Source organism: Corvus moneduloides, chromosome 2, assembly GCF_009650955.1.
Source record: "Corvus moneduloides isolate bCorMon1 chromosome 2, bCorMon1.pri, whole genome shotgun sequence".
Classification (NCBI taxonomy): domain Eukaryota; kingdom Metazoa; phylum Chordata; class Aves; order Passeriformes; family Corvidae; genus Corvus; species Corvus moneduloides.
Window position 1 is genome coordinate 31,445,475 of NC_045477.1, and position 15,469 is coordinate 31,460,943.

General features: G+C 45.3%; 1 protein-coding gene across 4 annotated transcripts in view; it reads left to right on the forward strand.

Moving 5' to 3' along the window:
* Nucleotides 1-15,469, forward strand: part of MYO7A (myosin VIIA) — a 101,826-nt gene that overhangs the window by 28,330 nt on the left and 58,027 nt on the right. For 3 of the 4 annotated variants that reach the window (XM_032098966.1, XM_032098967.1, XM_032098968.1), the window contains exons 3-5: nucleotides 11,138-11,251; nucleotides 12,274-12,426; nucleotides 15,420-15,437. In XM_032098966.1, the coding sequence (XP_031954857.1) occupies nucleotides 11,138-11,251; nucleotides 12,274-12,426; nucleotides 15,420-15,437 (285 nt within the window). The remainder of the gene's footprint in view (nucleotides 1-11,137; nucleotides 11,252-12,273; nucleotides 12,427-15,419; nucleotides 15,438-15,469) is intronic. The other variant, XM_032098970.1, reaches the window with a different exon arrangement.

Consider the following 15,469-nt stretch of genomic DNA (forward strand, 5'->3'; position numbering starts at 1 on the left):
CCTTTTCAAAAGTCCCTCTCTGTCTCTCTTATAGTCGCTTTAGGTACTGAAAGGTCACAATAAAGGTCACCCAGGAGCTTTCCCTTCTCCCTGCAGAAGAATACCAAAACCCAGGTTTTTTACATCTTGGAGTGTCTTTTCTCCTTTTGGAAGGATGCTACTTGCATTGCAGCACCTCTGCACCCTTGTTGCTGGCACCTAAGGAACAAAGACCGGTATCGAGATGTTTTGAATTGCATCACAAGCATTGCCAGCACAATTTGTTTGTTTTCAGTTATGCTTTCTCCTGCCATCCATTCCTCTCAGGGGCTGGCTTTTCAAACACACCCCTCGAGTAGTCAGCTTCTCCCTTCAGCAGTCATACCACAAATTCCCTCAGGATGCTACTGACTGAGCTGCAAACTAACCTCCCTCTGGAACCCCTCACTCTCCTCAGTAATCATCACAACCCTCAGTGGGTAAGCAAAGGTAGTGTGCAAAAAGGACAGATCTGCTCAGATGTGGTGTGGCAATGAAGGAAAAGTAGCATTACTCCCCTTTCATTCCATATTTCCAAAGATGAGATATTCTATTTAAGTAGTAGGGCTTGTCTAGACAGATCGTGGCTTTGGCTAATGCAAACCCTTAGCACAGACACATTTCTGGTGGGAAAATTGCATTTACACGAGTATAGGCTACTATTCTATAGGAAAATAATATATTTGCAGTGCGATTAAGCACTTCTTTCTAGTAAGTTGACGTCTTTGTTTATGCAGGAATTGCTGTGCAGATAACAATGGTCTCACATCTATTTGGTACGCAGGAGCTAATTGCAGACTAGGTCTCAGTGAGGTGGTGAAAAGGCAGGGAGGAGCAAAGGAGAGCCTGAAGTAAAGAAATTAAGCAGAAAGCATCTTCCCACAGCATGGAAGATAAAGCTAAAACTCTGAAAGAGAATTTGACAGGTTGCATGTGAAAAGTAAAAGATATTTTTATCGCAGATGGTGGGAAAATATTCTTTGTTTCCAAAGGAATAAAATCAGCCAAAACAATTAAATTCATGTGGTTGTTTTTAGGCTTCTTTGAACAGCCTGCATGAGCCAGGATTAGAAACATCCCTTCCAATTTACATTTCTGTGTATCATCTTCTTTTTTTATTATTTTTCCCCTTAATCAGTACTGTACAATGTAATTCAAACTGTCCTTTCTGTGAATTGTTGTGATCTTGAAAAGGCTGTATGCCTCAGAGGCAGAAAAATGTTTTGCAGACATACCTATTTACCTCCATCTGTTACATAGTTCTGTAGCTCTCATGCTCATCAGCTGAGATTCTGCTTTCATTAATCAAATCAAACAGTTCTCTGCCTTCATCCAGGGAATAAAGCTCATCCGTGAGTGTGGCAGAGCCTCCATCCAGCTGTGCTTAGTGATGCCACTGCAGGTACCTCACAGGCAGCAGCTCCACTCCCCCGGCCATGCTGCCAGTTCTGTGTTCTTGCTGCTCTCCCTGCTCCTGCACTGGGGCTGTGCTGTTTGCCTGGGGAGCCAGTTCAGGGACTAAACCAGCAAAACACTTTGCAGAAACACATGAAAATGTTCCTTCTGGGTTAATGCCCTGAGCTAGTCCACTGGGGATCAAATCAAAGAAAAAAATCATAGATTCTTTTAGGCTGATCTAGTCCAGTCCCCCTGCAACGAGCACGGACATCTTCAACTGCACAGAGCCCTGTCCTACTTGATCTTGAAAGCTTCCAGAGGTGGAGCATCCACCACCTCTCTGGGCAGCCTGTACCAGTGTTTCACCACCTTCACTGTAAATTAACGTCTTCCTGACATCCAATCTAAATCTCTCTTCTTCTTGTTTAAAACCATTACCCCCTTTTCCTGCTAAAAGGTTTGTCCCCAGCTTTCTTGTAGCCTAAAACAACCCTACTTCAACTTGAAGCCATTCCCCCTTGTCATATCACTACATGCCCTTGTCAAAAGTCCCTTTCTAGCTTTTTCTTGGATCTTCTTCTGGTACTGTAAGAGGCTCTAAGTTCTTCCTGGAACCTTCTCTTCTCCATACTGAACGCCCCAACTCTCTCCGTTTGTCTCCATAGCAGAGGTGCTCCAGCCATCTGAGCATTGTCATGGCCTCCTCTGGACTCACCCCAGCAGGTCCATGTCCTTCATATGTTGGGAGCCCCAGAGCAGGTGGGGTCTCACCAGAATGGAGGTGGGGGGGAAAGAATCCTCTCTCTTGGCCTGCTGGCCACACTGCTGGGGATGCAGCCCAGGATGCAGTTGGCATTCTGGGCTCCCAGTGCGCATTGTTGGGTCATGTCCAGTTTTTCATCCACCCCGTCCTTCTCCTCAGGGTCGCTCTCAATCCCTTTATCCCTCGCCCTCTATGGGCACTGGGGGTTGCTCTGACCCAGGTGCAGGACCTTGTGCTTGGCCTTATTGAATCTCATGAGGTTCCCATGGACCCACTCCTCCAGCTTGTCCTCTGGTGGCATCTCATCCTTAAGGTGTATCTACTGCACTACAGACCTCGGTACCATCAAAGGGATATGAACAGACAGCTGAGCTGTCCAACCTTAGGGACCTCTTGGAATCAGCATCCCTCCCAAACTATGCTTAGAGAAGGAGGTAGCATTCCCTTAGTACAATCTTCCTAAAACTTGACATACAGAAAACATACATTTATAGAAAAATATCCAAAGTGATTAATTCTGGATGGTAAGGACAAGGAGTTTCCATCATGCCTGCTGTTGCAAACTAGGAAGATTTAGCTGCACCCTTGGTTCTCTGGGGGTACGGGAGTGACTGTTCCTGGCAGATTTAGAGTGGATCTGAAAGTTCCCAGAGTGGTACCCAGCAACCTCTTACTCCTAGGACCTGAAGGAATATGTCTTGGTCAAACAGTACTGAATTACATGCTCCCATCCTAAAGTGCTCCCCTTCTGATTCCTCCTGTTTTTATCTTCCCTCAACACAGTTTTCCAGATTAGTGCTTCTTATGATTGCTCTGATGTCTTCATTTGGATTTCTTCCATTTGCATTTAGGACAGGACCCAGCCATGGGGCTAAAAGGCTCAGTCTTCACTTCCTGTTCCACTTCTGCATCTTAGCAGATTTTTCAATCACATCCTAAGCAGCATCCATCAGCTTTTTGTGTGAGGCCTGATACGCAGGGCTCTGGCACAGCATTTGGGTGGGTGACACCCGGGGACAACCTCATCTGCTTGTAGCATCAACGGATTGCCAGATTCTCCACGTCAACTGTGACAGTAATGCCATAGGCATCACAGATTAATTCTTCTATCTCCCTGTTTGTCTGCATGCTTAAAATCCACTCCTGAGCCAAGAGGTCCCAAACAGTCAACAACAAGCTCCTTGCCAAAAGCCAGGGAAGAGGTCAGGCATCACTGGGAGCTGAGCCTCATTACACCGCACTAAGTCGCGCCCTTGTAAATCTGACTAAATCCATCATTTTTGCTCCCAGAGCCTTTGACTATCCCTCAGCACCAAACAGGAAAATGTTGGGATGAGTGCCACATTTGTGGGAGGTTTTTTTCCCTCCTGTCAGTATCGGAGTTACAGAGCGAGTAAGCAGTGCATTGATTATTGAATTATTTAACAACTCCTCTTGCATCTCTCCCTTTGCTTCAGGAAGCCTTTGTGTGTAGCTTGTTACCTTGGCTGACAGCTGGTGCCTGATGTGCTATAAGAAATTGTGAAAGGAATCTTCTATGAAACAGGAAAATTATTAGTGTTACCAACTACCAGCATGTGCGCTTCTCCTCTACGTTACCATTTGTTATCAAGCAGAAATGCAAGCTTTTTCTTCCTTTTCTACCTCTTCCTGGTGATAGTGGCAAATGCACATCTAAAGATGAGTGCAAAGAGTAGTGATGAGCAGTCCTGATTCTCCCTTGGATTGCACAGCTGTGAATCCAGGAGGAGGTGCATTAAACTGAGCAGGGTACACCTGTGTAATTGAGAGCTGAACTGAATCAGACAGGTGATATCCGGAGGTGATGATAAGTGTTTTTAGTAGAGCATAGATGTTCTACTGCCTGAAGGATTCAGGTAGCTGCTGCAAGTCCTAACTGGCATAATAAGGTGCAGTGCACCAGTACATTTGGATTTCAGTCTGCTGTCTAAATCACTCTGAAATTTGGAGCTGGGGGAATACCCTATGATTGCACTGGTGTCATGCGCAAGGATTTTCATTCTTCAAGGATGAGCAGGAAGGGAGTAAAAGACTCGGCTCTGGAAACCTGGATACGTGATTGTGCCTGTTTCCGTAAAAAAAACCCAAACAACAAACATCACAAACAGGTTGGTTTACATCAGTTTTTAGAGGTATGGCCCACAGATAACATTTAGCCCACACAGTGCATCAACAGCCATTCTGCAGAGTATCATCTTTCTTATTGTAGAAAAGCAAGTTTTAGTGCTCCGGGGAGTAACTGCTGGCCTGAGACTACAGACAGCCTCTGCCACTGATTTTTCCATATCCTTCAGCAGTTTACCTGAGTATCAGCCCTTAGGGATTTTCAGTATCCATGCAATGGGTAGGAGCCACCTTAGCTAGCCTTGGACACATGTACTGTAGTTTTGTAGCTCCAAAGAGTGTGAAGAGTGTCCTCTTCACACACTTCTTTAGGTCAGCATTATCTGGCCTAGTTTAATTACCTGCTTTGGTGACCATAGGAGTGTCTCTTTTTTTTTTGCCTTGAATGTAGAGTAGGCTAGGGTAGGCTAGGATATTTAATTTGAAAGGGGTGATCATTCAGCAAAGGTCTGGATGCCTTGCTCAGAGGTGAACACTGGGTTAGTTGAGTTGTACCTGACCTTTTGTCACTGAATAACTCAGCTTTTCAGTGGTAGCTGCAAAATGATTGATTCAAGAACACTTCTTCAGCCCTGGTAGTGTCTGATGCATTTTATTTGGGACTGAAAAACAGGCTGGGGCAAAGAAACCCAAGCTTTCATTAAATTAGGGGGTTCACCTGCTGTGAGGGTGCTTCCTGCAGGTAAAATTTCCTTTCTTTCTCCAACAGTAAGGTCCTTGCCACTGCAATAGCAGTTAATGGGAACTCAGGCCTCAGCAGCAGCATAAACTTATTGTCTGTGTCACATCAATTCTTTAGGATAAACATTTACTTACTATGAATATGTACAAAGCATGTCACAGCAGGACCTTGATCTCAGCTGTGCCTGCTGCTGCAGAGGTGTAGTAAATCATCAGAGCAGGGTCCAGCATGGCTCTTCTGGCTCATACTTCTCTCTGCAGGGAAGGGTCTAATGTTACCCCGGGGAGCTGTAATCTAAACCGGATGGCATTGCTGACAGGCTGCCAGCTAGCTAAAGGTTTATTTTCCTCCACCGTGGCCCTCCCCTCATTGTACTAAGTGTGTTTATTTGTTTCCCACATAAGGCATAGCACATTTCCTCAGAAAAAGCAGGCTGATAGGAGGCTTAGTGCTGTTGCTCTGCCTCCGGATGCATAGAGAAGGGAGGCTGGTTTCCAAGCCAGGCCATCTCTTCTGAGGAATGGGGTTTCCCGTTTCCAGGAGGCAGCCTGCTCTGGTCATTCAGGCAGACCTCACTGCAAATGCGAGGTGTCTCTGGCTGACACTTGTGACTCTGCCTAAGACTCTGCCTAATCACTCTGTGATTGAAAATCTCCTGCTAGCGGAGGAGCAATGCAAAAAATATAGTGCTAATGTGTGAAATTATAGATCTTCAGCAGCCCCAGTGCCAGGAGAAAAATAAGCACACTCATATAATAGGACTGCAGAGGCTGGATTCAGCCCTCTAGGGTCCTATCTATCCTTTGGATCCTCTTCCAAGGATAACCTAGGGCAAATCAGTCCTGTGCACCTCAGCTTACTCTTTGGCAGCACACTGGGACACACAGCCTCAGAAATACGGTACAGGGTATGGCTGAGCAATTATGGTATTGTCTGCTCCAGTGCAAGGTGAGATAAATACTCCAGCTGCTCTCTTGGATCTGCTGCTCCCACACTGCTCCAGTTTCCATGGCAGAGCACAGTGAGGAAAGGTGTTGTGGTGAACAGAGAGCCTCTGTAGGACCCCACTTATATCCAAAGAGCCCATCTTCTGGATCCCTTTTTATATATTTAATCTTTCTTCCCTGTGGATCCTCTCATTTTTTAGCTTCAATTTGACATCTATCTTCTACTTTCTAGGGGAGCAAAACCACAGTCATTTACAGCACTGTGTGTTCAGGTCATGCTGGAGGCAGACATCTCCCCAGGGATTGCTACATTCACTCTGTCCCCTTTTTCATGCCTCATGTACATTTTTACTTACTTCTTTGGTGGAGATCCATCTAATTAATCTTCACCTGGCTTCTTATCCATGAGACATGATCTCTTCCTTACTTTCCCTGAACAGCCACAAGAATTATACACCTTATTGTCCCGGGGCTTTGTAATGCAGCTTAAACCTACAGCATCGCTTGCCCTTTGGGCAAGGGTTGCCTCGCTGTTGTCACTGCTGCTCATGGTTGAGCAGAACTAGCTCTTTATGTGTTTAATGTACCCATCACCTGCTGTTGTCCTTGGAGACTGTGGCCCAAGAAGGGTACCTATGAAGCCTTCCTTTATCTAGAAAGCTTTCCTCCAAGTATGTAAAATCACAGAGTCATTAAGGTTGGAAAAGACCTCTAAGTTCATTGAATCCAACCATTAGCCTAATGCTGCCAGGCCTACCAATAAACCATGTCCCTATGTTGTGCTCTTCATGGACAAATAGATTCAAAACTCCGTGGAATCAAGGCATCATGAGAGCTTTGCTTTAAAACAGTGATAAATGAGAATGTCTTAGCAGCTGCACTGATACCTAGTCATGCATTGCTCTGGTCTGTATAAATAGCAGTGCTTTAGATTCAAAATTTTAATGGAAGAAATTGGGGCCCAGCTATAGTGGTCTGAAATCCTCTAAATGACCAGAAAAGCCTTTCTTAGATGAAAATGAGAAATTTCAAGTGTATCTAAGATAGGACAAGGAAAAAGCAAACCTGAGGCTGTAAAATGCTGTGTGCTCTTTGGGCTGGGCCAGTGGTCCTGATTAGTCCTTACTAGAGCAGTCCTCCCTATAGAGAAGGAGTGATTGCAGAAAGGGGTCTGTGGAGCTGGCAGGTGTAGAGTTAGTGCAACCTCATTATCTCCATGGTCCTTGTATTGAGCCCATTTTCATCCACAGCACAGGCTCTCCTCTCACCTATAGGCACAGAGGCCGTGCTGCACTGAACACCTTCCACTCAATTATTTAAAATTCAGTTGCTATGGATCTACTCAAGGCGATCAGTTTAAAGAAAATGCAGATGGCCTCTGGTTTTGAGTTCCCGCTGCGCTTTGGTTAATTTGGTATGTAAAGGTATTAGGTTAATTAAATGCCATGTGTTGCATGGGGACTGACTGCATTTGTGGATTAATAAGTATCCCAGAGTGTTCTGTGCTGAAAGTCCTCAAGCTGGCAGACAGTTATTTCACTAAGAAAGGAAGGTAACGGAGAGAAGTCCTGGGGAAATGAAGAGGTTTCCTGTTAATCCTGCAGTTGTTTTTGCAGAACGGGTAATTGCAGTGTCCTTCAGGTCCCTGACTGAGTATCAGCCCTTGCTGGAGAGACTGGAAGAATTTAAGTGAAGAGAAGCAAAGTTGTACAGTTTGCTTTGAGATTCCCACAGGTCATATACAGTGAGCGTGTCAGCTGGCCAGGGGAGGACCATGGCTGGTGCGTGGGAATTTTCCTGCTAGGAGAAGATCTTTACCAAGAGCCATATTGTGAATCAGGTCAGAGGGTGTCCTGTGAGCAGCAGGCATGATCACGCTGCAGGTCTAGAGCAAACCGGGCACCGCATTCTGGCATTCATGGTGGAATACACGTAGAAAGCAGAGACAGGGACAAATACCACTGCAAACTTTTGGAGATGTTGAAGAAGAAGAAAGTCGTTTTCATGCAGCCATGCCCTGAGGTGGTGGAAGATCAGGAGAGAGACCAGGGCAGATGGACACTACTTCGCAATGTCAACCAGGTCCTGAAGCCCGCGACCATTTTAGCGGTAAGATAGGGGGTCCCAAGCCCTGAGCATGGCTGGAAGCTTTCAGGCTACTTTGAAATCTGTCTTGCTGTTGATGGGATCCTTGTACTGCTTACGCCAGCTTCTCTCACCTTCCTCCTTTGTCCCCCCCCCAAGCACTGTAGCTCCCCTGCAGTGCAACCTTCTTGCTCTTCACATTTGGAAGCTCCTCCTTAAGATCCTCTTTGTGAATTGTGTGGATCTGTGTGGGGTGTTTCCTTGTCTTGCACCACTGTTTGGTTGTCACTGCCCCCAGTTTGTGAAGTCCTGAGGGTCTGCCCCAGAGCAATTTGGAAGATTTTTCTAGTTTGAAAGGGTGCTAAACCCACTGGCTGCATTGAGGAGGAAGAGGCAGACCATGTTCATACTGTGAAGGGTCTGGTGGTATTCTCACTTCTCCAGTACTTTGTCATGTATTTTGGAAGATAAACTGCACCGGTTTAGGCATGAGGCAGGTTATGCAACTCACAAGCCGCAGCTGGTAAATGCATGAATCACCCCGATTTGCCCTGAAATCCCCAATATATCTGCTGGGTTTGGGACTGATCCAGAGGTGATTGCTTCAGCAGAAGCAATGTAGCTGACTTTCATGGGATTTATATGAAATTGATTAAAGTCAGAAAAGGAAATGGGTCAGCACTCTTAATAAGTGATGTTATTTTATAACCCCCCAACCTTCCTGAGCTTACCAGCTTAGCCCATCCCATAAGACTTTTTTCACCAGTATTAAGAACTGCACTTTAATGGGTTTAGAAAGAGCAGTTTGAGGGAACGAGCACTCTGTGCATTAGGCAGACAAAGCACAGAAGTTTTCTTAGTGGTAGTAGAGTATCAATTTACCTTGGGGAGGGCAGACTGCCTTTTATCTCAGCTGTATGGTAATGCACCATATGAAGCAGGCTGCTTTTACAGCTATTCAATATTAGAGATTTTTTTTAAAAAAAGACAGCATTACAGTTCTTGGGGTTTTGATCATGAGCAATTTTTATAGAGCTGCTAAGGTGTTGGAAAGATTTTCTGCTGAGCAGGGACCGAGCAACCTGGCTTGTCTCTTGCTGACACCTTGATCAGGTTACCCACTGTGTGCATGAATTTGCCCAGTGATGCAGAGAGGATAACAGTGCTGAACATTCTGAAATGCTTTGAGTCTTGGATCAAAGAAGCTAAAAAATAAATATTAATATATATCGATTTATAATGTATCTGCTCCTGACACTGTATTCATTAGTTGTGACTTTTTTTCCTTTTTAATTAAGTTATGAGATGTGAGGATAAGACAGTTAATGAGAAAAAGATATGAATATTATATTTTTATGAGCTGGATAAAGATACTTATAGCTGTAGCGCAACCCTTTGAGGAAATGAAAACCCAAACTAAGGACTGGATCCTGAGCTCCATGTGAGCAGGATGACTTTGTTGATATCCTAGTGAAAACCTAGCAAGTAGCTGCCAAGGGTAGAGTCTGCCACAAAATGGTTGGGGATTCCAGGTGTGTAGTTTCTCCATGTGTGGATCCCTGAGTATAACCTTACATCCTGGTGGTACTCAGAGTTTTGTGTCTCTTGGAATTCTTAGTGAATGATAACTCGGATGGTGATGTCTCCAGTTCCCACCGCCCAGCAGAGAGATGAAGGTTGTTTAGCAGCCTGTTGGGCCAAACCAAATCTCTAAATATGCTCTGTCCACAGAAATGGTTGATAGTGGATACTCAGGAAAGGGGTTATATCAGAGCACATGCAAAGTGATACATCCCGGTTTTCCCTTCTCCCTCTCCCAGCAGTTCTTCAGGACTTCAAAAGGTAGATACTGCATTTGCATCGTGCTTAATAGGTACAAGTGGAGCTGGTCCCCAGGAATGTGGGTTTAGGTGGGGCTACAAGTCCACCATATTAATATCAGCTGCATGAATGAAAACACACCTGACAACTAGATTGTTCCCAATTTTAATGCCTTTTCCCACTGAGAATAGAGGTGGGAAATAATTCTGCTTTGTTCCAGTGTGGCTCCTGCTTGGGGCTTTAGTTTGGAATTATTTTGGAGTTTGCTTTTGTATTGAGAAAAACAGCTTTTTAAAAAGCTTTTTTGCATTTGAGTAATTTAATATCTACAGAGCTGATGAGCAGATAGTCCCTGCCCAGCAGGACTGACAGAGGTGCATAGGATCAGTAGTGACATGGAGTGAGTACACAGGGGTCAACTGCTTGCTGTGTCTTTCAAAATGAAAACACAGAGGTCTCAAATGAAAGAGGTGAAACATTTGAAACATGTAAAAGGACACAGCCTTTTGGGTTTAGGGATGCTAAAACTTTGCACAGCTTCAGAACTCAAGTGAAATTGCTCGCAGCAGATAAAATCCACTGAGAAGTATTAAATACAAACAGCCCACCTACACATTGCTGTAGCTGGAAGAACTGAAGAAGAACATACAGCTGCCTCTATGTTCTTAACCCATCTTTAGTCATTCCCTTTTCAGAAGTTTCCAAGGAATATCTGGTAATTGTTAACTGCCAGGAAGAAAGATGCCACAAGCCTCCAGATAAGGCTTAGCAGAGCTCAAAATCATCTCCTAAATGTGACTTCGTAGGTTTGTACATTACACAGAGGAAAACCTCTACCTGGGTGTTTTTTTCTGCCTGTATCACTGTTCTGTAACCTGTTTCTGCTGGATGCATTCTGTGACCAACAACCACTCACAAGTTTGAGGAGCAGAGACTTAGGGCAGTGCGTGTTTGCTGTGTGGACCATGCCCTGTTGCTGGCACCTTGCAGGGGATTTTACAGAGTCAGGGAGTCATTCAGGTTGGAAAAGACTTCTAAGATCATCAAGTCTTACCATTAACCCAGCACCAGTGTGTTCACCACTAAACCACACCCCCAGGTGCCACACGCAAAGCACCTTCTTTCCTGAGCCTCTATGAAAAGGGGTGGCTTGTGGTTTGCAAGGGAAATCATTTGACTTGTGCTAATGATTTGGGTACCAAACATCTACAGCTTGTATTCCAAGGGATGCTGAACTTCCTGCAGCACTGAGTATAACTGTGCTGTCTTTGTTTCCAGGGGGATTATGTGTGGATGGACCTCAAAACCGGACGGGAATTCGACGTCCCCATTGGAGCGGTGGTTAAACTGTGTGACTCTGGACAGATCCAGGTTGTGGATGATGAGGGCAATGTACGTACAAAGGCTTGTGATGTGCCTTCTTCAGCTCTGTGACCTTGCTGGGACAGGGGTCCCAGGGCCATGATAATTGACTTCATTATGGGCTTCTCATATGTCCTTGGGAATCAACTGTGCCATAGTTTTCTATTTGTAAAGACAAGACAGTGTTGTGTCCCTACTTTTGTGGCTGTACTGGGAGTGCAAGATTGAGAAGCTTCTTGAGTACAATGGTAGCAGAAGCCCCCAAAACACATTTAGATAGTTATTTGTGCAAACCCTCCTAAGTCTGAGGTTCCTCTGTTTTTACCCAGTCCTTCCTGACCTCCTACCAATGCCTGATGTGCCCGAACATTGGTTCTCCTTCAATTTCCCACCTCTACTTTCGTGCAATGGTGGCTATTTTAGAGTAAGGTCTCTATCACAAGCAGAAGGTGGTTCTCCATGCTTCTTTTGTTTTTCTTACTGGGGTAATTGTAAATGCTCTCACTCCCTTCAAGGGTGATAGAAAGAGACTTGGTTTGGCAGGGTCCTTGTGTGCAATTTGTAGTGCCTTATGAAGCCCTTAGAAGTGGTGAGTCTAAATTACATTGCCAATAAAAGTATGACTTTGCCATCCCTCTCTCCTTTTCTAAATCATCTTCTCTCTGCTCAACAGTATTTTGTGGCAGAGGGTTAACCAGGGATGTGAAAATGCAGTTGTGAAGGGGAAGACAAATCTGCTCTTTGTTATAAACTCCCCTGATGTCCTGGATGAACATGTTGCCCTGGAGGAGGGTCCTGCCAGGATGGCTTGTGTCTCCGGTCTCTTGCTGCTCCAGTAAAACTCCAATAAAAAGATGCTTTTCTTCTTCTGTTACAAATCTTTCAAACTCATCACTGCCTTACCCCAGAAATAGAAGCTGTGGCACATGTGCTGATGGTCTCTTGTGTACGTTCTTCCGTCTGGTCCTTCTGTTTGGGGTGGGCTGTTTGTGTCTTTCATCCAAGTGGTCTCTCATTTGACTTACCTTTCTCTGGCCCTGCTCTTTTCCCAGGAGCACTGGATTTCCCCACAGAATGCCAGCCACATCAAACCCATGCACCCCACGTCCATCCATGGAGTGGAGGACATGATCCGCCTGGGGGACCTGAATGAGGCAGGAATTCTCAGGAACCTGCTGATTCGCTATCGGGAGCACCTCATCTATGTGAGTGTCCACCTTACTTCCACCTCTCGTTCTGCACTCCACCCCCTGCTCTCCTTAGCTCCAGGGAACCCACGTTGGGGGGAATCCTGATTGAACTAAACATCTGGGTTTCTACCTTCACCTTGTCCCAGGTGGTGAGGGGATTCTGACATTAGAGGACACATTTCAGAGCTTGTGTATGCCCCAGTGAAAAACCCTATGAGTTAGGTGATGGGCAAAGTCCATCTTGCTGTCCCACGCCTGTAGAGGTTTTGGGCATGTGCATTAGCTTTCTGCACACAGAATAACCAGTTCAACCCAGGCCATGAGCATGTTGTAGTCATCCTAAAGCAAAAACTTTTGTAGGGGTGTAAACTACATGCTGGATGTGACCCTTCTGCCCTCTACCCCTGAACCATTAACTTATTGAACCCAAGTGGGTGAAGACAACAATTGCTGGAGGTGGAAGGGGTGGAGGAAGGATGAAGAGGGGCACATATGAAATAACTGGGAACAAAGAAGTGAGCAACTCCCAGAACACCTCTAAAAAACCTTCCCAGTCTGTGTTAATGGCATATTAGCCCTGGGTTGCCTGGGATCCTGATAGCTGATCTCTGGGGACAGCAGTGTCTTTCCTTAGGTCAGCTCAGTCATGTCATGCCCAGTGGACCCAGTGCAGCCTTGCCAACCCAAACAGACATTCATAGATGGAGGGGTTTACAGGGAGCCAGTCAGAACTGCATCTCTTTTCTGTGATAGCATCGCAAAGGCCACCTCCCCAGCATGACAGGAGTCAGCATTCAAGTCTCTGTGCTGGTTTTATCAGTGTTCTCTATGCTGTGTAGTCTTGTGCATGTTCCTCAGAGAGAAATTCAGAGTGCACATGTGTTTGCTGCTAGATAATGTACTCAAACAGCCTCTGCAAATATGGAAAATTTAGTATTACTCTTAAATCCTACTGTTTTCAGATACCCAGGTAAGTGCCTACTGGGCCTTTGAAGGCCTTTTCAAAGCCCGCTGGTCATGTAACTTTTAAAAGGCTCTAGAGACCACTAGATTTTCAGGTCAGAGGGAATTGCAAGACAGTCAGACTTCACAGATAAAATAAGCTAACAGAGTATAGGCAGGATTTTATTTATCAAGTCTGTTTGTTCACCACTGCTTGATGTCCAGTGCCTTTTGATAGGAAGGTTTTGGATTAGGGATGGGCAGTGATGGAGAAGACACCACTCTGTTGCGTAGGCTGTTAATATGTTTGACAGCTTTTTGCCCCTTCTCTGGGAGATACCGTTCTCTTCTTTTCAGAGATGGAGTCCAATCCTGGAGGAAGGGGACATGGGTGCTGAAAAGGCACCCCTAAGTCCCCAAAACTTGGAGGAGAATAGAGACCTCCAAATGCATCTCTCACTCAGACACTTTGTTGTGCGTGATGCCTAAGTCCCCTGTATTGTCAGTTTAGACAAAAAGAGTATAACCAGAAAATTATTCCCACCTTAGATGAACTGAGTTTCTCCCTTTATAATTAAAATTTCTTGCCATTTATAATGGTAGATTAGCAATTTAACAGGCCAAATTCATGCTTGAGGTGGTGTCTCCATGTTCACTGGGCATCCATGGCAGTTACCAGAGGTGTCAATAGAGCCAGGAGAGACAAGATTGCCTTTCAGCTATGCAAACAGAAGTGCCTCTCAGATGCTTTAGAGCTGACCGGAGCTTGGATATCATAGAAGATTTTATGTTGGAGGAAAAGTTTAGGCTGGTGGTCTACAGTTCAACCTTCCCCTGCTCAGAGCACATCTATCTTCAAGGTTAGGTGCTGTACTTATGTGGATAATTGAATTCAAGCAACCTGAATGCCACCCAAGAAGTACAGGTGGCCAATAATTTGTAGCTGATTGGCTCATTCAAGGAACTTGTATTTACCCATTGAGCACTGCCCCTTTTTCCCCTGCTTGTGGGCACCCTGCAGTGGCACAAAGTGGATTCCTGCCGCTCTCTCTGAGAAAGTTTGGATCATGTTGGATATTTTTTCAGTGGTGTCCATGTGTCTCTTTTGGGGTGCCTATGTTGTCCAGCAAGTGCCTGTTGCCTCTCTAAGTGACCAGAGGTCCTCAGATACAATTTTGTGTTGCAGTATCAGATTGCCCGTGACTATACCAAGCTCCTTCGTAAAAGCTCTGTCTCTGAGCTCCCTTGCCAAGCTATTCACAGGCATTCAGGAAGATTAGGAACACAAGCACTGGGCAAAGTGTTGTTTGGCAGCATCATCCTAATAAGGGCTGATGCAAAGGGTAGCTTCTAGCCTGGAGGTGAGTGTGGGTGGTGATTTGGGCTGAAGTGACACAATAACCACATTGGTTTCTCTGCCAGTTCTTCTGGTTCGATGGTGACAGTGCAGTGTGTCCTACAGAGTTACTGCCTAAGGGATGGCCACATCCCACAAAGACATTTGCATCACAGAGGTTCCAGGTTACTGTGCCTTGATTGCTCCACACCACTAATGGCTTTAGAGTGCCAGCCCAAGAACTGGGCACAGCACAGCAATTAGTGCAATCTCAGAATCGGAATGACACTCTCAAAATGACAGAGAGTGCATAGTTTGATAGAGAGGCATGCAAACCCCTTCTGTCTACAGGTGTGTAGCTGGAGACTTGGGAACCCAACCTTAGATCTCAGCTATTACTAATGATGGCACTAGGAGGAGTAGATTTGTGTTGGATGTGGTAAATATTGATGCCAGTTTTGCAAAGCCAAGGTACCATATGGATGCCATGTGTGCAGGGGACACCCAGTCCCCTGAGGTGCTTTTTTCTGTGGTATAATTAGCCCTGTCTTGAAGATAGTTAAGTTTCACTGCTTGAAAGGATTTCTGAGCCTGCTGAGTAAATGATTACTTTTCCAATGGGGCTTCAGTTCCTCTTGTTTCCTCATGTCCTTAGCTTTGTGGAGGATGTAGTTCTGCTCTAATAAAATATAATTTCCCTTTTTCTTCTCCCTCACATTTTACTCATAAGACAAACTGCGGCGGGAGGGTAAGTATGACTCTTGGCAATGTCATTTGCAA